We start from the raw sequence: 19,833 nt of genomic DNA, 5'->3' as shown, positions 1-19,833 counted from the left end.
TATTTAATATTTCATGTAGATTATTAGACAGAAGACAAGGTACTCATCCTGAAACCAACACTATTGTCATCATCCATCATAACAATCGCCATCCTCGACGCTACACAACCAACCGTTACTTTAAATCACCTCCATTCATAGTTTATAGCACGCTACTATGAAAGCATCAATGAAAAGTCCCGTTGCTCGAGCGCTACCAACAGTCACCATCAGAATAACCGTCACTCTGACACGAACGTCACCCGATGAACATCGGTATCATCTTCATTCATCCTTTTCCACGATACAAACGCCCGAGCATCAGCCGATCACGAGTCAGTTGCTTTGCAAGCCAGCGCTCAGCTGCTCACTTCTCCGACGTTTCGTCGTCCTCGCTTCGGTGTGCGAGTTGTCTGTGTGAGTGTGCGTGTAAACTCCATGCGCATAACTACGGCACACAACACGCCATCCAGCCGCAGGCAGGACATAGCAGGCGAAGAAGAGTAGAAGCACTACACAGCGACGAAGCGTTCATTAGTCAGCGTGGAAGTTGTCAAGAGAAGCCAAGTGAAGTGTGCTGCGGATCAGTTTTTTTGCCCCTGCGGAAGAATTCACATCACCAATCGCACATCACTCCGTCATCCGTCGGTCGATCTTTCCGGATTTGGTGCTCTCTCATCCTCCATGTTGGAAGCAAATCTAGAGGAAATCGATAAGCAACCTTGAAAGTTAAAAATCAGAGCCTGCTGCGGAGTTCGCGTGGTGTCATTCGTGCGGGAAGCAAAATTATTCGCCATTTCGTGTGCTTCGGAAAAGTGTCTCTCCCCTCTTGTTCGCTAGTTCGTTTCGCGGGAGGAAAATTACGGAATAAACCCATTTCCGTTCGGAATTTTTCATAACATTGTGACTTGGTACAAGTGCTCGCAAAATGTGCAAAACGCTACCAACTGCAGACGTAGAAGTATCTGCCCACGGTATCGTCAGTGAAAAGACTGCGTTTACGTCATATTTCTGTGCCCTTATCAGTCGCTGAATGGCCGCTGAAAGTAGTCCGAAAAAAATCCGAAATTGCGAAGTACTGCACTGTGACCGTTGTCGTCAACCCGCTACGAACTGTACACCTGTTTGACCCATCCCTCCCTCCCGTCGTTGTCAAAAAGGGGGGCCCGCCAGGTCATCGTGTTCGACTTCCATTTGGATTTTTTTTCCTTCCTGTATATAATGTACATAGGCGACGAGTCACAAATTGTTTCCCTTCTCTAAACAATAACAAAGGACAAAACGAAAGATAAATCAACGCGAACGGAGGAAGAGAGCCATCGCTTCGTTGGAAATTCGTCTAATAATAATAGTAATAGTAAGTACAATTTGCACTTTTACAATCATTATTTTAGGCAGTCAGAAACATCGGGATCAAATTTATGAGGCAGTCAAACAAAATCTGCCACAGGTACAGGGAGGAAAGGACGGAACCAATATGCGGTGAAGGGGCGATAGGCTGAAGAGACGACAGCTGGTCCCTGGGGTAGGGAAGATTGGGGTAGTGCTACTGTAGCGCCTTCTAGTTTTGAGCGGCAGCACTGCTTGCGTCTTATATGATAGATATGGCTAACGATCGACAAGGTGAATGGCAGCCTACTGTGTGACGAAATTTTTGCGAATATTTCGTCAGAAATTTGATTCGTAGAATTGAGATTTGCATGTAGGCCACAACAGACTGTATAGAACAATCCATTGAAGTACAATGACCCGTAGTAAAAACAAATCCGTATAAAATTCAGTTTCCAGCTGCATCTCTTGTTCTATGATATAAGTTTGCACAGTAACCATTCCAATAGTTTAACACGGTTTACAGCATTGTTAACCCTTTGTCTGGGTTGTGGGGTCAATATGACCCCTGAGCACTTCGAAGGCCTGTAACTTTTGTGTTAGTGATCCGATTTGTGGCACCTACTGGCAGAATATCGAAAGAATAGAGCATACACGTAGCCCTGAACCGATGTGGGGTATTACGTGAGGTGCGTTTGAAGCATCAAACTAGTATTTGTAGTGACTTTATTTTTGAAAGCACAACTACGTGCCAATTTGCCGAGCCAAAGTTGCCGAAGATGTCGTCATGTCTGGTAAGCTGCGAATAATAATTATTTTTCAAGCAGGCTCAACGTCACCATCAGCTGATCGTTTTGTTTACATCCTTTTCGTGACTAATACAAGCAAACGTATCGCAACTGCATACGCGCAGCATCTCGAGGCTGCATTACCGTAAGAGGGGTGAGCTGGATGAAGCCCCTCATGAGGACTGCTGGAGAACAGTAAAAGCAGCGATCAACAATGCAGCTGAGAGCAACGTCGGGTACGTGGGACGGAGTCGACAGAACGATTGGTTCGACGAGGAATGTAGGCAGATTCTGGAGGAGAATAATGCAGTGCGGGCGGTCATGCTGCAGCAAGGGACCTGGCAGAACGTGGAACGTTATAGACGGAAAAGGTAACAGCAGACCCGCCTTTTTCGGGAGAAAAAACGCCACCTGGAGAAGACGGAGTGCGAGGAGATGGAACAGCTGTGCCGATCTCAAGAATTACGTAAGTTCTAACAGAAGCTTAACGCATCCCGCAACGGCTTCGTGCCGCGAGCCGAGATGTGCGGGGATAAGGATGGAAGCATCATGACGGATGAGCGTGAGGTGATCGAAAGGTGGAATCTGCACTTCGACGAACACCTGAATGGCGCTGAGGGCACAGGCAATGGAGGTCGGGACAACGGAGGAAATGCTTTCGTCAGTAATGCGGGCGATGGAAACCAACCAGCCCCACTTTGAGGGAGGTTAAGGATGCCATTCACCAGCTCAAGAACAATAAAGCTGCTGGTAAGGATGGTGTCGAAGCTGAACTCACCGAGATGGACCCGGAGAGGCTGGCTATTTGTCTGCACCGGCTGATAGGTATCAACTGGTAAACATAACAGCTACCGAAAAAGTGAAAAAAGGGGTAATATGCCCTATCTGCAAGAAGGGTGACAAGTTAGATTGTGAGAACATTCGAGCGATCACCATCCTGAACGTGGCCTACAAAGTATTATCCCAGACCATCTTCCGTCGTCTGTCACCTGTAGTAAACATTTGAAAAGGTGGCAGACCAGTGCACCCGCCTGAAACGCGAGGCTGCAAAAGTTGGACTGGTGGTGAATGCGTCCAAGACAAAATACATGCTAGTGAGTGAATCCGAGCGCGACAGGACTCGTCAAGGTAGCAGTGTTATGATGATAGACGAGGATACGTTCAAGGTGGTCGAGTTGTTCATCTACCTTGGATCCTTGCTGACAGCTAATGATAACGTTAGCCTCGGAATATGAAGGCGCATCATCAGTGGAAGTCTGGTCTACTATGGCCAGCACAAGAAGCTGTGATCAAAAAAGATTCGCACCCGCACCAAATGTACCATGTAAAAAACGTTCATAAGGGGCAGTCCATTAATTATGTAAGGGTTTATGGGGGGAGGGGGGGTTTGAGATTTCTTACACGCCATACAACTTATTTCTAATTTTCATACAAAAAATCTTACCATGGGGGGAGGGGGGGTTGAAAAACACCGAAAATTGTCTTACGTAATTAATGGATCGCCCCTAAGGCCGGTAGCGTGGCATAAAACGTGGACGATGCTCGAGGAGGACTTGTAAGCACTTGGAGTCTTCGGACGTCGGGTACTTAGGACGATCTTTGGCGGAGTGCAAGAAAATGGTGTGTGGCGGTGAAGGATGAACCTCGAACTCGCCCGACTCTACGGCGAACACAGTATCCAGAAGATGGCCAAAGCTGGAAGGATACGATGGGCAGGCTATTTATTAAGCTGATCGTGTCAATTCAATTGGGCCAATGTTTTATCGAAAATAGGTAGATCTGGTACGTCTGGTCATCTACGATGAACTTCCTAACTAATTAATTTGTAATATAGTAGCCCTTTCACTGTTACCAAGAGATACCAAAGAAAGCATAATTTTAAATATAGTGGTTCTCTTGTTCCACTAAGATGTTTCTTGGGTCCCCGAGATAAACCATTCCCCATTTGAATTTTCTTATATCTTTAGTAAAACCCAATAAAATTTCCTTTCCATAACGGCAGAAAAAAAAAACAAAAATCCATTCAAATTTCGTGAAGTAATCACGATTGAAATTTGGGGTGGATATGACCCCAAGGCAGAGACGACATAACTATTTTTTCGCACAGACAAAAGGTTAATTTGGAGGGTAGACTTTGTTTCCCATAATCGACAATAGCATCTAGACTTGACCTCTAATGTTATCAATAGAAATTCGCCACGCATAGTTCAGCATCCTGCTCAATGAAAGTAATGTATTCGGTTACAACATTTGAAAAGGGAGCAACAGCTTTTTGTTTAACAAATCCTAATTTCATTTATTCAGTTAACATGTTTAGATAACACTGATCAGCAATTTCACGCCACAATACTCGGTTTGTGGCCGCATCTCTCCATCCTTCGTTCTGCTCCACGCTCGTGAAATCGCTGCTCACTTGATTTACCCACCTAGCTCGCTGCGCTCCACGCCTTGTACCAGCCGTATCCGAAGTGAACACCATCTTTGCAGTTTTTTTTATCAGTGCTTCGCTCTTAGAAGTTGTTCGCTCTTAGAAGTTCAAACTGAAAAAAAATATGAGGCCCTATTTTATAAGTCGAGTCGAGTTTATTGACAGTTGTCACTTTATGTGACTGGATTACTATGGACCGATGCACGAGTTCACTATCTGACGTTTGAGCGGTGCCGTGTTGTTCATGTGACCATGGCAACGAGTGAATTCGGCACCGCTCAAACGTCAAATTAGTGAACTCGTGCATTGATCCATGGGAGTCGACGGGTGACATCTGAAATATGCATGCTTACTTTGATCGACGATGACTACAGGCGAGTCGCATGAATCCACTCGGTTTACAAAAGGTGGTAGGTCATTTGGCATAAAGTCGTTTGGCATAATGGTCGTTGGGCATAATACCCAGACAACCAAAATGTACGTATTATGAAATCACCTGGAGGCTTTGTATGTGCAAAATTTCATTTATAAGCTGTCGCGAAAACGCCTTCTACATACAAAAGTGGAGGCGATATACGTGCATATATTATGTGATGAATCATAGCATACAATGCGAGTGTATAAATGTTCTACCGAACTAACCTGTGATCCTATGCGACTTAACTTATGATAACAAATGTTGATTTGACAGCTGCTACGGATTGATGCGACTTACTTTGTGCGAGTGTACGGGACGAAACAAAATGTATAAACGAAATCAGAAAAAAAGCATTTTATGCGAGGAAACTCATCAATCTGACGATTTTATCAACCGTGTTTTGCGGGTTTGATGTAATTTGTATGCATTAACGAGTTATTACGTGAACTTTGATGCGACTTCTGGTTGTCTGGGTAGTCGTTTGGCATAATAAGTCTGAAATCAAGAATTTCTTAAGATGCCATCGTTTTTACGTTTCTATTGAATCTTTCTGATGACATCAGGCTGTTTTGAAGTCAATTGATACAAAATGACACTTTATTCAACAATCATATGCTCTTGAACAAACTAAAGCATATTATAAACAATTTTGCCAATAGTATTTTATTATTTATCCAGAAATTACTCTTTTTTTCAAATATTTATTATTCTTTTGAATTTCGCTATTGTAATATTTTTTGCTCTGAAAATGTTGATATACTTAGCACAAATTTACCCTTCTTTCAAACATTCTATTTTTTTTTCTAAATATGATGTCATCTGAATTATAGGTATAAAAACTGTTGATTTAAAATTTAAATAAATTTCACCTTTTTTCATACATAGGCTGTCATTTGGAGCTATATATTTTAGATATTTTTTTTGTTTCCAATTGATAAAAGAGCGGCAATCGATAACATTGATCTGCTCAAGTTATCTGCGAAAAGAGAAATCGATTACTGGTTACTTCGATGGGTTGTGTTACTTTTCCTCGAATGTCAGTTCCCCGAATACCCCGTTTGCCGATTAGCCCACTTTCCCGAAAAGTTTTTGGTACTCCTAATTGTCCTAACCTTATACATTTCAGAGTGGTTAACGAACTGGCCATCTAATATGCACCCTTCTTTATTTAATTGGCAGTTCTTTCGAGTCTTCAGAATTTTTGTCAACATGTGTATAGCCGAGAATGACAGTATATCCGGGAAACCAGTCATTCGGGGAAATGGCTTTCGGAGAAAAAGGTCATTCAGGGAACTGGCACTCGGGGAACCGACATTCGGTGAAACGATATTTGGGGAAACGTAGCACAATCAGTTCGATGGTTCTGAACGCAATTTCTTTTGTCATTTCGTTTTATTATGCCGCAATAATTTTTGGCGTCCAATCTTCTATTGGATCAATTATAAATTTTGCCTTCTTTCAAAAATAGGCTGTTCTTTATATTTATAATGTTATAAAATTTATTATTTAGTTAAGCTAAATGTTAACCATTTTATATTTTGCTGTTTTATCAATTCTTGCAAGACATGCTCTTAAAATGATAATTACTTTAGAACCTGCCAATATTCAACATATTTTTTTTTTCGAGAAATGCTGGAAAAATATTATTTTAATCACATATTTTCCCTTTTTTCGATAATAGACCGTAGTTTCGATGTACACAAACTTAAAATTGCCACAAATATTTTCTTTTGTTCATTTGAGTTATGCTGTGAAAGATTTTTTTTTGCGTTAGAGCCTCAAACATTTTAAACTTGTCTGCTCTCGTATAAAGGCTATTGTTGTATTATGCTACAATAATAGAGCTTTTAATATTTGGCTAATAAGCTTTCCCTTCTTTTATCAAATAACTTTCATCAAGTGTTACGTCCAAACTGGGACAGAGCTTGATCTGCAGCGAAATATTCTATGAGCGTTCCCTTAAAAAATAACTGTTTTCTAATTTTCAAATATGTAAATCGCTACAAGTTCAAGGATACTCTTTGTTCTAGGATGTAGAGAAAATTATTATTCCGAAAAGATCTTTCACCAGACCCGTCCACGAGTTTTTTATTTAGTTATGCTTTCTAATATCACAACATTTTTTTATATTTATTGCTTGGAAAATCTCTGAACGAACACCACGCTTGTTGAGAACCTACCAAACATTTTGCTATGGGCTCGGTGATGTTGATTTCGGTAAAAGATTCAAAAATGGCGATATTCATTCTAAGTCAAACATTCTGCCAAACGGCTATTATGCCAAACGACTTTATGCCAAACGGGGTACAATCTTACAAAATAGACCCCATAATTTCAGAATTTAATTGATGTGACTTGAAAATGGCAACTGAAAGACCATCAATTTTCAAAGTTTTTTTTTTGGGTTAGTCTTCAGTAAGCATGTTTCGCGATTATCGCACAATAACAAGACATGCAGAATATTCGAAAAACAATTTACTGTTAGAAATCTAGAAACCGTCATACATTGCAATATTTCGGTATCTAGTCGAAATAGCGAATTTTTAAGCAGATTTTTTCCTCTGCAAATATAATGCCCCACTGTCATAGAGTGCGCTAGGGAGGAACAAGTGAAATGTCACTGAACATATTTGTTTACGGTCAAAACTAAATTTTTAACACAAAATATGGTAAATCAATTTATTTTTGAAATATTTTCCATTGGAATTATGGCACAACAATTCACAGACAATTTAACCACTAAAAAAATAATCCACAACTTTCACAAGGATTCTTCTAGGGATTGTTCTAGAAACTCGTCTAACAACTTTTACAGTAATTTATCATTAACACATTTTTCATGGATGCATCCCATTCATCAAGCAAAAAAAAGTTAATGTGCCTATAAAGACCATAATATGCTTAAATAGTATCCAATTCAATTGTTTTCTTTTTATTTAAAAACATAAAGATTGATATGACGCAAGCCTGATCCCATGACTGATCCGTTTGTTGATCTCTTTCTCGTGGGAACCTGGAATCCTTGGAACTTAGTCTCCTCTATCTTTATTTTATTAAAGCTTGAAAATTGATGTACCGCGAGCATTATTCCATAGATCATCAATTTATAGTCACTTTCCTGAGGGGTGGCTTTCAATGGTCGTGCACATATAACTGTATAATCAATGCTTAATGATCGAGAAGGTGAATGACAGCAATTCGACGAAATTTTTGCTTAAAATTTCATCAGACATTTCAGTCGTAGCATAAGATTTTGTAGGACATATCGGTCCAGAAGTAGATTGAAGTACATTGACCCAAAGTAGAAAAAACTTTATAAATATCTGTTGTTTCCAGTTACAGACAGATCAATAGCATTGTTGATTCGCATGATAGACTGCATACCTTCGCCTTCAATGTTAGTATTCACTTAATGAAACAGACATTCAGTCATGGGCTGTTTCGACTCTTAAACTTTGCCTTCAATAATCAACCGGAACATCTAGACTTGACCCCCACCACTGTTATCACCACGCATCGTTCATCCTGCTGTTCAACGGGAGTCATGAATTGTTGAGTTTAATGAATAATTAAAAAGATAACCTTCAGTTCAATTTCAAAATGAGTGATTTTGGGCTATCGGAAACACCGATTGAGTGGCACTGCTGGGGACTGCCGATCAGGGATTAACGTTGTCTACCTAGCTCTTGAGGTGTTTTAATGGTTTCGGTGGGCTAAGATGGGGCAAGATAAGTCATCTCAGGAACAGAAATCAACTGACTTATCTCAGAAGAGAAGAAACGAGTATATATTTTGTCCAAAGCACCAAATTAATCTATCTGAATCTATTGTTGTTTGAAAAGTGTCATACACGTCTTGTTTTTGAGATTTTGATTGGTGAAAATGCTTTATTTGTCGATTTCAGTGAACTTACATGTGAGGTCAAAATACGCGTATCTATCAAAGGATACAAATTCTAGTGGAATTAAATGGTACAGTACTAAATTCAGTTCATTTATTTACACGGATCGGTTTTTGGATACTGTTACTCGGGCATTATACAAAATGGCGTTTAGCCAAATGATCTTATGCTAAATCACCTAGACTTTCGGCAATAGACTACTGAAACCGAATCATCTAAATTAAAATTTGGGGCACTTATTCAAGCAACTTATCTCAAAAGAGTAAACAAACTTAGATTATAGATCCTACGATCTACGTCGTACCTTGTTGACTGAGAATAGCATAACGTTGAACGTATTGTAAAACTTCATCTTCATCGGTCTTTCCACGTTATATTTTATCCCAAACGTTACTTTCACTGATTTCAGCTAACGTCTCAGTGGTCTTACACGAAGCACTTGATATAACTTGTGAGTTATGCATCTAATCCACAATCCTTTTCTATTTTCACCTTGTTCGGGACTGATAGCCGTAGCGGTTAGCGCGCAGCTAGTCGGCTAGACCAAGCTCAGGGTAGTGGGTTCAAATCCCACCGGTCGATGATCCTTTTGTAATGGCAATTTGCTCGACTTTCTAGCTATCAGTTATTAACTGTGATGGTGCTCATAAGAATACTAAACTGAGAAGGAGAGTCTGTCACAATAGAGTCCCAAAGCCCTCTTGCAATTTCAGTATCGAACGCTTAAGTTTAGACCAGAAACACATGTTAACTCAATTTTTAAATGCTTTTCGATGGTTCACGGCCAAAAAACATTGTTTTTTTTTCTAATTTTTAAGAGTTTTATCACACCCCTTGGCTTAAACTTAAATTGTGGGTGTATTTTGTTTTCCGTGTCTCTTCCAAAATGTCAGGTAAGAACAACCCCAGTGTTAAAACGTTGAGCCCCTGTGGTGTTTCTGTAGACTAAGTGAACATCGAACATGATCAGTGTCAAGGTTCAAGTTTGGACTCGTTTTTTTTAATTAAATTTTAAATATGATATAGCCGTTATCTGAGCGGGAAAATTTTCCATATTCGTAGCAAGAACACGCTTTGTCGTCAAATTTTTAAGAGAGTATTGGGACGTAATTCTAGGAAGAAGAAGAAGGAAAAGATCGTCACGTGTTATTTTTTTAATAGGTCCAAAATTTGGGGCCCAGATAGCCGTAGCGGTAAACGCGCAGCTATTCAGCAAGACCAAGCTGAGGGTCGTGGGTTCGAATCCCACCGGTCGAGGATCTTTTCGGGTTGGAAATTTTCTCGACTTCCCAGGGCATAGAGTATCTTCGTACCTGCCACACGATAATACGCATGCAAAAATGGTCATTGGCATAGTAAGCTTTCAGTTAATAACCGTGGAAGTGCTCATAAGAACACTAAGCTGAGAAGCAGGCTCTGTCCCAGTGGGGACGTAACGCCAGAAAAGAAGAAGAAGAAGGTCCAAAATTTACAAATATGGAAATATTTGATTGGTCTAACTTTTTTGTTTACAGTTTTACGTGAATGTGGTGTTCAGAAGAGTTGTAGAGGAAGTAATGATACACATTTTCGCTGTGATTTTAAGACTTGAAGCTATAAGCAAATGTAAGAGAAAAACTACGAAATATTTAAATAACCCTAACTCATGGAGTTGGTTCAATAAAAATTTCTTTTAGTGGCTACAATTCCTAATGAAAATGGGGTGTTAAGGGATGAAAAAAAAATTTCAAGCAACTTCTCAATAATTGAACAAAAGACAGCCCTACCATTCTCCCGTCGTGTATATCAAAAGCCAAATACAATGATGAGAAACCTATGACAGATTTTTGAGATAATCATGAAAATGTGTGATTTTCGACGGAAATGCAAAATGGAGTGTTGAGTAATTTGAGTTTCGTAAATAAAACCATATTTTGCCAACAACAAAACATAATATTTTTGGTCAATAAGTTCCATGTTTTCATTCAATTTCAAAGGTTATGTTCAACCTTAATTAGATAATACACCAATATTATTTTAGTTTAATAAGGGAAATGGACAATTTGCCCTGTTAATAAAACACTGCACTTAACAACGTATTTGCATGTAACACCCAGTGGCATGGTAGAAAAAATACTGAAGGAAAGTATTCCAGTACGGAGCGGAAATTTAACGCACACTCTATAGCACAATAGGTTTACTGCTCGACGAGGCCGAGAAATTTCTCAGAAAGAGCTCAAAAATGAGAAAATTTCATTATTGTATACCACTCCATATGATTACCACTTGAAGGATCAATGGACTTTATGAAGAAGTGTGAAACGAAAATAAATGTTTTACAATAATTTAACTCTTATTCTCTTAACAATTTCCCAAACTTTTTGGTAACATTGACTTCTTCAATTATATTAAATTATTCCACTGTTTTGTACCCAGGACACTATTGTATGTAGAACTTTTTTACAATTCGGTCAAAATAAGAGCAGTCACAATGACAATACAACTGAAGTTTGGCACTTTGTTTTCATTTTGAATCATATTACTCAGTATTGATAAAATAAATATAAAATCGCAAAATCATACAAAGTTTAACATAATATTTCACGGAATAAACAAAGTGGCCTACATCTGAATCGTATCATCATTTCTACATTTTTTGTTTCACATTTCTCAAAAAAGTTGTGTATAATTAAGTTGTACATCTTGTTGAAACCTACAACTTTGCTAAAGGCAGCACGCCAACAACTTCAAAATCTTGTGAGTTACAAGCGAATTTCGAGTTTTTAAGTGTATTTTAGAAGGAAAATTTCTCAATTTACAAAAATGACGTTCTCACAGTTTTTGCAAAAAATTGCCTTTCGAATCCCGCTAAAACAAAAATGTAATTGAACCATAAGTTACAGGCATCTAAAGATCTCATAGGTTTTCTCTTAATTTTGCTCATAACTTCAAAATCACAAGAATTGCCGGAATTGAAATATTCAGCAAAAATGTGTATCATTACTTTCTATACAACTCTTCTGAAGACCAATGTGCATTGAGGATGCTACTGATCATTGAGGATGCTACTGATCCCGAGTAGTGTCTGTTGGTTCCCTGTGTAAGTACAGCTGTTCTTGCAATAACGGAGTAGCATCTGCGGGCGGTCAATCATGCTCATGCTCACGCTCAAGTCTTCTGAAGACCAATATGATGAGACCAAATTTCGATTGCGAGTTACTTGAGAACCTAAAAAGATCCGAAAAATACCTTGATCTGTAAAAATAACAACGATTACTTACTTAATGTGATAGCTTATTTGGAACCTCTTGGCTTCTCATTGGTAAAATATACCCTCTTATCATGATTCATTCTTATTGACTCGGTGATCTGATTTTTATTTCCAATAAGAAGCCAATTTTGCAAGTTTTGTTCCGTATAGATAATTTTAAAATTACTACAATTACCTAAATTTAAAAATTAACATGATATGTAAATTGATCCATGTCTATCATTCACTATATCCATTGTTATGTAGAACATATCTTCACGTCTAGGCATATAATTTGAACTAATGTTAGTTGCGTCTATTCTAATAATTTTAGTCGCTTAGCTTTGCTGCTTAGCCCCTACCGGCTAATATGCCATTTGAACAACAACTGATTTAGTGGCAATTTTTGCAAACAAAAGTTCATTGCCTATTTTTTTTATTATGCTTCAATACATGATAATTCGGAAAAAAAAACATCTTTTTAAACACCGAGTCTCAACTGTTAATCGAAAAGAGTGTTTTTGTTTTCGACTGCAGAGCAAACAACCCATTTAGGTATGCAATCGCAAGTTATCACTCCTGACCGTGGCGATATGGTGTGATGGCACCATTAACATTCACCAGCCGAGGTCAAGTTTTTATTTACTCTTCACAATTGATGTGTGACGCAATATGACGTGGTAAACATCGGTCTAGACTCTCTAGACAGACATGTTGTCCAATTTTTCCGGGTAAAGTTCTTTTGCACTATCTAGCTAGCTGGTTAGAACTAAGCTTCCTGATTGCGTTGTTTACCCTACAATTGGTTCTTTTGGAGAAAATTCCGCGCTCTGATGGAATTTCCTAACTTTACCGGTTCTTCCGCTTTGTTGTAAGTGGAAAGTTTTTATAAAAGGTATCTACGGCTAGGTAGTCGAGGCCCTTATTGTAAGAACCTACCTAACAGGTAATTTGTATACGTCAGCCTATTCGCTTCTTCAGTCGCACTTTGTCGCCATCAAAATGTACACATAAACTAGTTTTAAACATTGTAGCATTCATACCTAATCGGACCTAATCACAACACTTCTGTTTGCTTCCCATTCTCTGTTTCGAAAAACGCAGAATTCACAACGTATATCAGCACGAATCACGCACACTGCTGAGAGCATCACAACATCACCAGTTCCTCCAGCCAGACAGAGGTGGAGCAAGTGAAAGCCACCCAATCGCGTCATCATATCAATACAAAACACTGAACGAGCAGCTCTAGCCGAGTCGAGATTGTAGCGAGAGAGAGAGAGTAACGAAGAAACCAGAGACCGAAGCGGACATCATCGCAACCCAGTCCTGCCTTTTTCAGGTGTGACAAAGATAAGCGACAAAATTGCGCCAAACGATAAGAAGACTCAACTGCAGACCAAATCGTCATCGTCGTCGTCGGAAGGAGAGATGGCATCGGCTCTAAAAAGTCCCACGGCACCAACCGGGGCTGGCGGAGGCAAGTTCAGCTGGATGGCCCACGTCAAGTACGAACATCTGATGGCCGGAGTTTCCGGCGGAGTAACATCTACGCTTCTACTGCACCCGTTGGATCTGATCAAAATTCGCTTCGCAGGTGAGTGCAACACAAATCTTTTTATCTTTACGCAATTAGGTATTGATATTGAAACGAGGTCTCCACGTGCTTGCCACGAGCTTCTGTCCCTCAGGCAGTGTATGGGCGATGACAAAATGTTCGTAATTGAAGTGGTTCCACTGTAAGCTACTGGGGGTCTGCCCCAATCAGTTAGACGTGATAGATGTAAATAACGATTAGTGGAGAGCTCGGAAAAATGCCTCGTGAGCAGTTTGATACTAAGGGCACCACTCGCCGCTGCTGACGGATTCTAATTGGCACTACAACACAATCTCCGAGTAAATTGAATTTGTGCAGCCCCAACGGGCATATGGGTGATAATTTAGAAGTTTACATTGCTGAATCTGTTTACAAACAAAATTTATCAGCGATATTTGCTCGATGATCTTTCACAATCTATGTTTACAACTAATACATGCAAAAGCGGCCGCTGACGTACACGAAGGATATGGGATATGGGTAGCACTTTGGACTGTGGTAATCTTTAGATCAACAACAGAGGTTGTCAAATCCGACTTGTGTCCAGTTTGAAGGGGTACTTTTACGTTTTTCTGCTGTTTTCCAGTTTGCTGACGTAAGCAAAATTGTTATTCCAGAGATGCGCCTAACGCGTTGTTCGCACCTATCCGTTGTTTTGTTGTAAGTAGTGGATAACAACCAGATCTCGCGTCATGTTATTGTTATATAATAGTTACAGGACGATCAAAAATATTTTCTTTCTAACTTTCGAAATGAATATAAATTAAAAACGGAGAATCCAGTTCCCCAGATCACGTAATTATGTAACTCCCGAACATAAGAGCCTATTACCCTTTCCATCTGAAGAGCAGGGTGTCTACTACCTGGAAAAACCTGGAAAACCTGGAATTATCAGGGAATTTTATTCAACCTGGAAAAAACCTGGAATTCTCAGGGAATTTCGATCACAATCAGGGAAATTGTTTTGAGGCTGTAATTCATGGTAGGATTTTTGCGTAAATCTGGGCAACCATTATTTGCAAGAAAATTCTCTTCAACCGAAAAAAAAATCGGCTGCGCCGTTATCAAAACGCTATTTGAGCTGTTCAGTAAGGATACTTTTGAGTATGAAATTTTATCGACTTTGTAAAACATGATTGACGTTTTGAATATCTCAGTAAAGGATTAACATAGATTAACAGTAAATGATTATATAGGGCCGGTAGCAAGTTTCTTATTAGAGAATTGGTATTTATTGTTATCAAAGTCTCTAAAAAGTCTCTATTTTTCATGGATAGTCTTTGAAGAAGTCTCTATTGTAACCAAAATGGTCTCTATAGTCTCTTCTTTCCTTATCTTGCTTGCAAATGATTATAATGCAAAATTTCTTCCAATATTTCTCAGGAACAGCTTCAGGAATTAGCCTACAGGTTTCTCCAGGGATTTCATCTAAAATACTATCAAGAACTAAAACAGGATTCTCTCCGGAAATTCTTCCAGAAATTCCTCTACCAATTATTTCAGTAATTTTTCAAAGGATGCTAATAGTGGAGGTATTATTTTTCACTGACATACCGTTGGTTACTGCGATGAAATATTTTTTCTCATAAAGTGAATGGTCGTTACTTCCCGTTACAACATTCATATGTACATTAATTGCGCTTCTTGAATTTAAGCGGCTAAATGAAGTTCAATCGTGCTGGTACACTATTGGTACATCTATCCAACTTAAAGAGATCTTCCAAAGCTTTTCCACTGATTTTTTTTTTTCAAGTAAACCCGCAAAGGTTAATTTTAGATTAGAGTTTTTGGTAAAATTCGTTCGAGGATTTTTTTCAAGAAACCCGACAAGCATTTCTACGCCATTTCATCTACGGTTATTCCAAAGAATTGTTCCTAAAATTTCACGACGTGTTATCCGAGTGAATATATTAAGAACATTTCAAACAATTCCTTAAATTCGACCTGTGTTTCATTATTGAGTTTCCCTGTTTTTACTGTTTTCTAAGTATTTCTCCAGCATTTTATCCAAGGATTACTGGAGCTCTTTAAAACATTTTTCAATGAATTCCTCAAAAATTTCACATGGAATATTCAAAAGTTTATTCAAGGTTCCACACCAGTTAACACTACAGCATTTTTTTTTTTTCAAGAAATCTCCCGATCATTCCTACACATTTTTTTAGGAATTTAGTTTAATGTTTTTCCAGGAGTTCCTTCACAAAATCCTGCGGGATAATAAATCTTCGAGCTGTTTAGTAGAATACCTATAAGTAGATGAAAAAACCGAATTTAGTACTATACCATTCAATTCCACTAGAGTTAGTATGCTTTGACAGATACGCGTATTTCGACTTCAACTGTAAGGCCGTCTTCAGTGTCGTGTACTAGACTCGACTTCCGTGTCGTGTACTAGACTCGACTGCGGGATATTATGCAGAGATTCAACTGATTTTTTTTTTTCAATTATCTTAGCAATAATCTACAAAATCTGAGTCTGAGTTCTTCTAGTTCTTCTATTCTTATTTATCAAGGGTGTCTTAAGAACTTACACAAGTGTTAGTAGATGCGACCCTAAGATTTACTTCAGGAATACACCACGATTTTCTTTAAAATCGTAGAAAATTTCTGAAGGACAATTGTAGAAAATGCTGAGAAATCCTTGGAAGAGTAATTTCTGGTTGAATATTCCAACATGTTTTAAACGGGAGTCTTAAAGGATGTCCTAGGAAAATCGATGGAAGAATCACCGGATTTGATTCTGGAGGCTTTATTGCAAAAAAAAACATCGGAAATACTTTATGAAGGAATTCTTGTTGGAATCCCTGAGGTATTGTTTGTAGTATTTTTTGGAAAAATCCAGGTTTTATATTGAGATATCCAAAACATTTTTTGAGATATTCCTTAGGAAAATTCTTGGAGAGGTTTCATGGAAAATAATCACTAAATGAACTTCATAGAAAAAAGATGTATGTGTAATCATATTTATGTAATAGTGAATACAATTATCTGATTCAGGTTGTCTTAAGTTCGCCGAAAATCAATGGAGCTATGGAGCTATGGAGCTATCATGGGAAAGAGAGGGTTGATTTAGAACTGTTGAACATTTCCGAATGAAATGTAACAATTCATAATTTACTTTAATTGCCACATTTAAATGTTACACAGATCGGGCGCGAACAACCGTAGGCTAGATTATCCGTGTTTCTTTTATCCGCAAAAAAAAAAATAAATCCAAAAGTTTAACGGATTATTTGTATTAATTTAGATAAGAATATACATTATCAAATATATAGCAGATGATGACTTTTGCAATAACACGATTCAATCAATTTGAGATATTTTTAAGAATTTGGCTTTTTTTGCAGGCAAGAACTTTATGACTACTTGCGAAAACATCGGAAACTTAGTTTTTATTTTAACATATTGTCGCAAATCCAAATCAAATTTTACTTTTACGCCCATGAAGCTGTCTTAGGTATCCAAAACACCCTTGGAAATGAATGATGCATAGTATTTTTTTTTTGCATGAGAAGGTAGTAGTTAAAAAAATGTTCAAGAAATGTTGGCATTGTTAGCACCTTCTTAATGGAATATTGGGTATTGGAATAGTTTCAGCATGCGTTAAATTGAAAGTATTTTAAAATTTGTTTTTTTTTTTTTTTTCATTCAAAATTAGAGTATTTCTTGAACCTAGAATTATATTGTGATTCCTGGGAAAACCTGGAAATATCAGGGAATTTCATTTCGGCAAACGAGTAGACACCCTGGAAGAGTGATCACAAAATGATGGAATGCATCTTAAAAAAAGAGAACAGCACGACAGATCAACGAGAGCACATAAATAATAAAAGCGCGAAGCGCATAAGATTTGGAATCACTAAAAAGCAACGAAGACGAAAGGACGAGATTCCAAGCAAGGGTCAATGATCATCTACAAACACAACAATCGGTAGTTGTGGGTAATAATGTAGAAGACAAATGGACTGGAATCAAAGACGCAATGTACAAAGCTGCAAAAGTAGTTCTTCAAGAATCAGGATCGCCGCATCGAAGAACTACTTTGTTGCACATCAGACACAGCTGTGCGATAGAACATACCAGATTCTCAAAGCAGACGCAAAACAGACTAGAAAACGTAAAAAGAAAGCGTACCTGGATCATTTTAACGACAAGGTGAAATCTTTCCTGGTTGGAATCGAAGGGGAAAGTCCGCTGTCGCAAATTACGAAAACTCCGTTTTATAAAGAAATACAAACGGAATCGCACATCTAGGAACAGCTAATATATTTCTATTCAACACTGAACTAGTAAAATAAAATAGAGCAACTGGCCTGCCAGATCGTGATAGTCAAGAATGTTTGGGGGCTGAAGACAAGGACGCAAGAGAAGAGCCTACAAAGGAGGAGATTAGATCGATTATTTGGAATAGTAGAAACAACTGCGGCCCGGTTCTAGATAATTTGCTCAGAGAATTTGTGTAATATATGGAAGCGAAGAACTGCTGGATTAATTGACACAACTACTTAAACAAGTGTTCAGAACAAACGAAGTCCCAAAAAAGGGGAAGGAAGCTGTTCAAATTCCTATACCAAAAACGTCCAATCCTCAATCCATTGATGACTTCAGGTGTATAACCCTATGCTCCACCGTTTATAAAATATACGCGAAAATTCTTCTGATATAAATGGGTGTATCCAAAGCATTAGTGAACAGAATAGTTGAAGCATGCTGACATGAAATAACATCTTTTCAGTGGTATGAACAAAGAATAAGCTCTCAACTATTAATATTCATGTTACACCATATTCTGGAATCTGTGCAAAAATTTATTCAAGAGCTTAAGCTATGGAATGAAGATTCACTGAAGCTGCCATGCATTCAGTGTGGGTGAAGATACTGCTTGAGATCCTGAAACCATTGCTATTTTCAATTGCTTTAGAAATAAATGTTCGCAAAACGGAAGTTCTCTATCGCGATCCCGATATAACAAACAACAGGGCTCCGGAGACAATCGGCAAATTTGAAAAATACGAATTGCCAGTGGTGACAATCATGAAAAACCTAGGTGCTCAGATTACCAGCTGTATGACACGTGGAGCACCAACAGCAGATCGCCTACGTAAAGCGCAAAAGGCATTCCGTCCAGGAGACCAGCAAGCATCTGAAGTTGCTGGATCACTTGACGCAATTGAAGATGATGATTATCAACAAGCTGCTCCAAAGTGACTAAAAGGCTACACGGTAAATAACAAGATTCGAGTATCATGGCTGAATTAATACGACCATATAATTCGAAGCACCTACGGTGGAAATCTGGAAGCGGAACTAACTCAAAATTAATAATCCGAAGAAAGTAGGCAGACCGGCGTACTCATGTTCTTCATTTGTCAAGACGAGAGAGAGAAGCGGAGAATCATTACAATTTTAGCAAGAGACAGAACAAAAATGAAGGAGCAGACAAAGAAGCTCTTCGGCCTACTAATCGAGTCAGAATATGAAGAGGACAGCGATTGGGATAGCGACGATAGCACTCTAACTCCCTCAGTACTCATTGGTTTCGGCGATTAAGAATGTTTCTTCGTTGGGTACGGGGAGAATAAGGAATTGCAAAGGGAGTCTCGGCTAAAATTATACTTTTGATTTATTGAATGGAATAAGTTTATGTAATATTATATACCAGTGACCTCTTTTCAGATTAGTAGTACAAACGACTAAAATACTACATAATACATGACGTGCAAGACCAGAAAATGACTAGTTAGTTCTTGTTCGCGTATAATTAGATGGCAGTCTATTTCATGTTCCTCACATCAATAATGCTTATTAGGAGAAATGGGTTTTCCATACAATCGCTATTGTTGTATTTGATTAATATTCCACACAATCAATTTAATTAACATTTTTTCTATAATGATTATAAATAGCTTGGATATGACATGTGCTACATTTTGTCAACATAGACTGCAACATGGCTTTGTGTGTAATTTCCAAGAAGTTCATTCGTTAACTACATTTATTTTCATGTCGCTTCATCATGCCTGAACAAGAATCTGAATTATTCAGGACTAAAGGCTGACTATACAAACATGACTGCGGGAGAGAAGTTGAAAATGAAAAAAAAAATAACTTCTGCACGATATAGTTATTTATTTTATTTTATTGATGTACAAGGGAGTAGGGGC

General features: G+C 38.4%; 1 protein-coding gene across 2 annotated transcripts in view; it reads left to right on the top strand.

The window, feature by feature from the left end:
* The first annotated feature begins 310 nt into the window (after positions 1 to 310).
* The window catches only part of LOC5568481 (mitochondrial folate transporter/carrier), a 33,144-nt gene continuing 13,621 nt past the window's right edge, over positions 311 to 19,833 (top strand). The window contains exons 1-2 of one of the 2 annotated variants that reach the window (XR_002499445.1): positions 311 to 1,336; positions 13,177 to 13,669. Coding sequence is in view for 1 of the 2 variants with exons in the window: in XM_021840289.1 (XP_021695981.1) it covers positions 13,504 to 13,669 (166 nt within the window). In the remaining variant the exon portion in view is untranslated. The remainder of the gene's footprint in view (positions 1,337 to 13,176; positions 13,670 to 19,833) is intronic. The other variant, XM_021840289.1, reaches the window with a different exon arrangement.

The sequence above is a fragment of the Aedes aegypti genome, chromosome 2, assembly GCF_002204515.2.
Source record: "Aedes aegypti strain LVP_AGWG chromosome 2, AaegL5.0 Primary Assembly, whole genome shotgun sequence".
NCBI lineage: Eukaryota > Metazoa > Arthropoda > Insecta > Diptera > Culicidae > Aedes > Aedes aegypti.
Note: the sequence above shows the minus strand (reverse complement) of the source record. Positions and strands in the feature narration are given on the sequence as shown.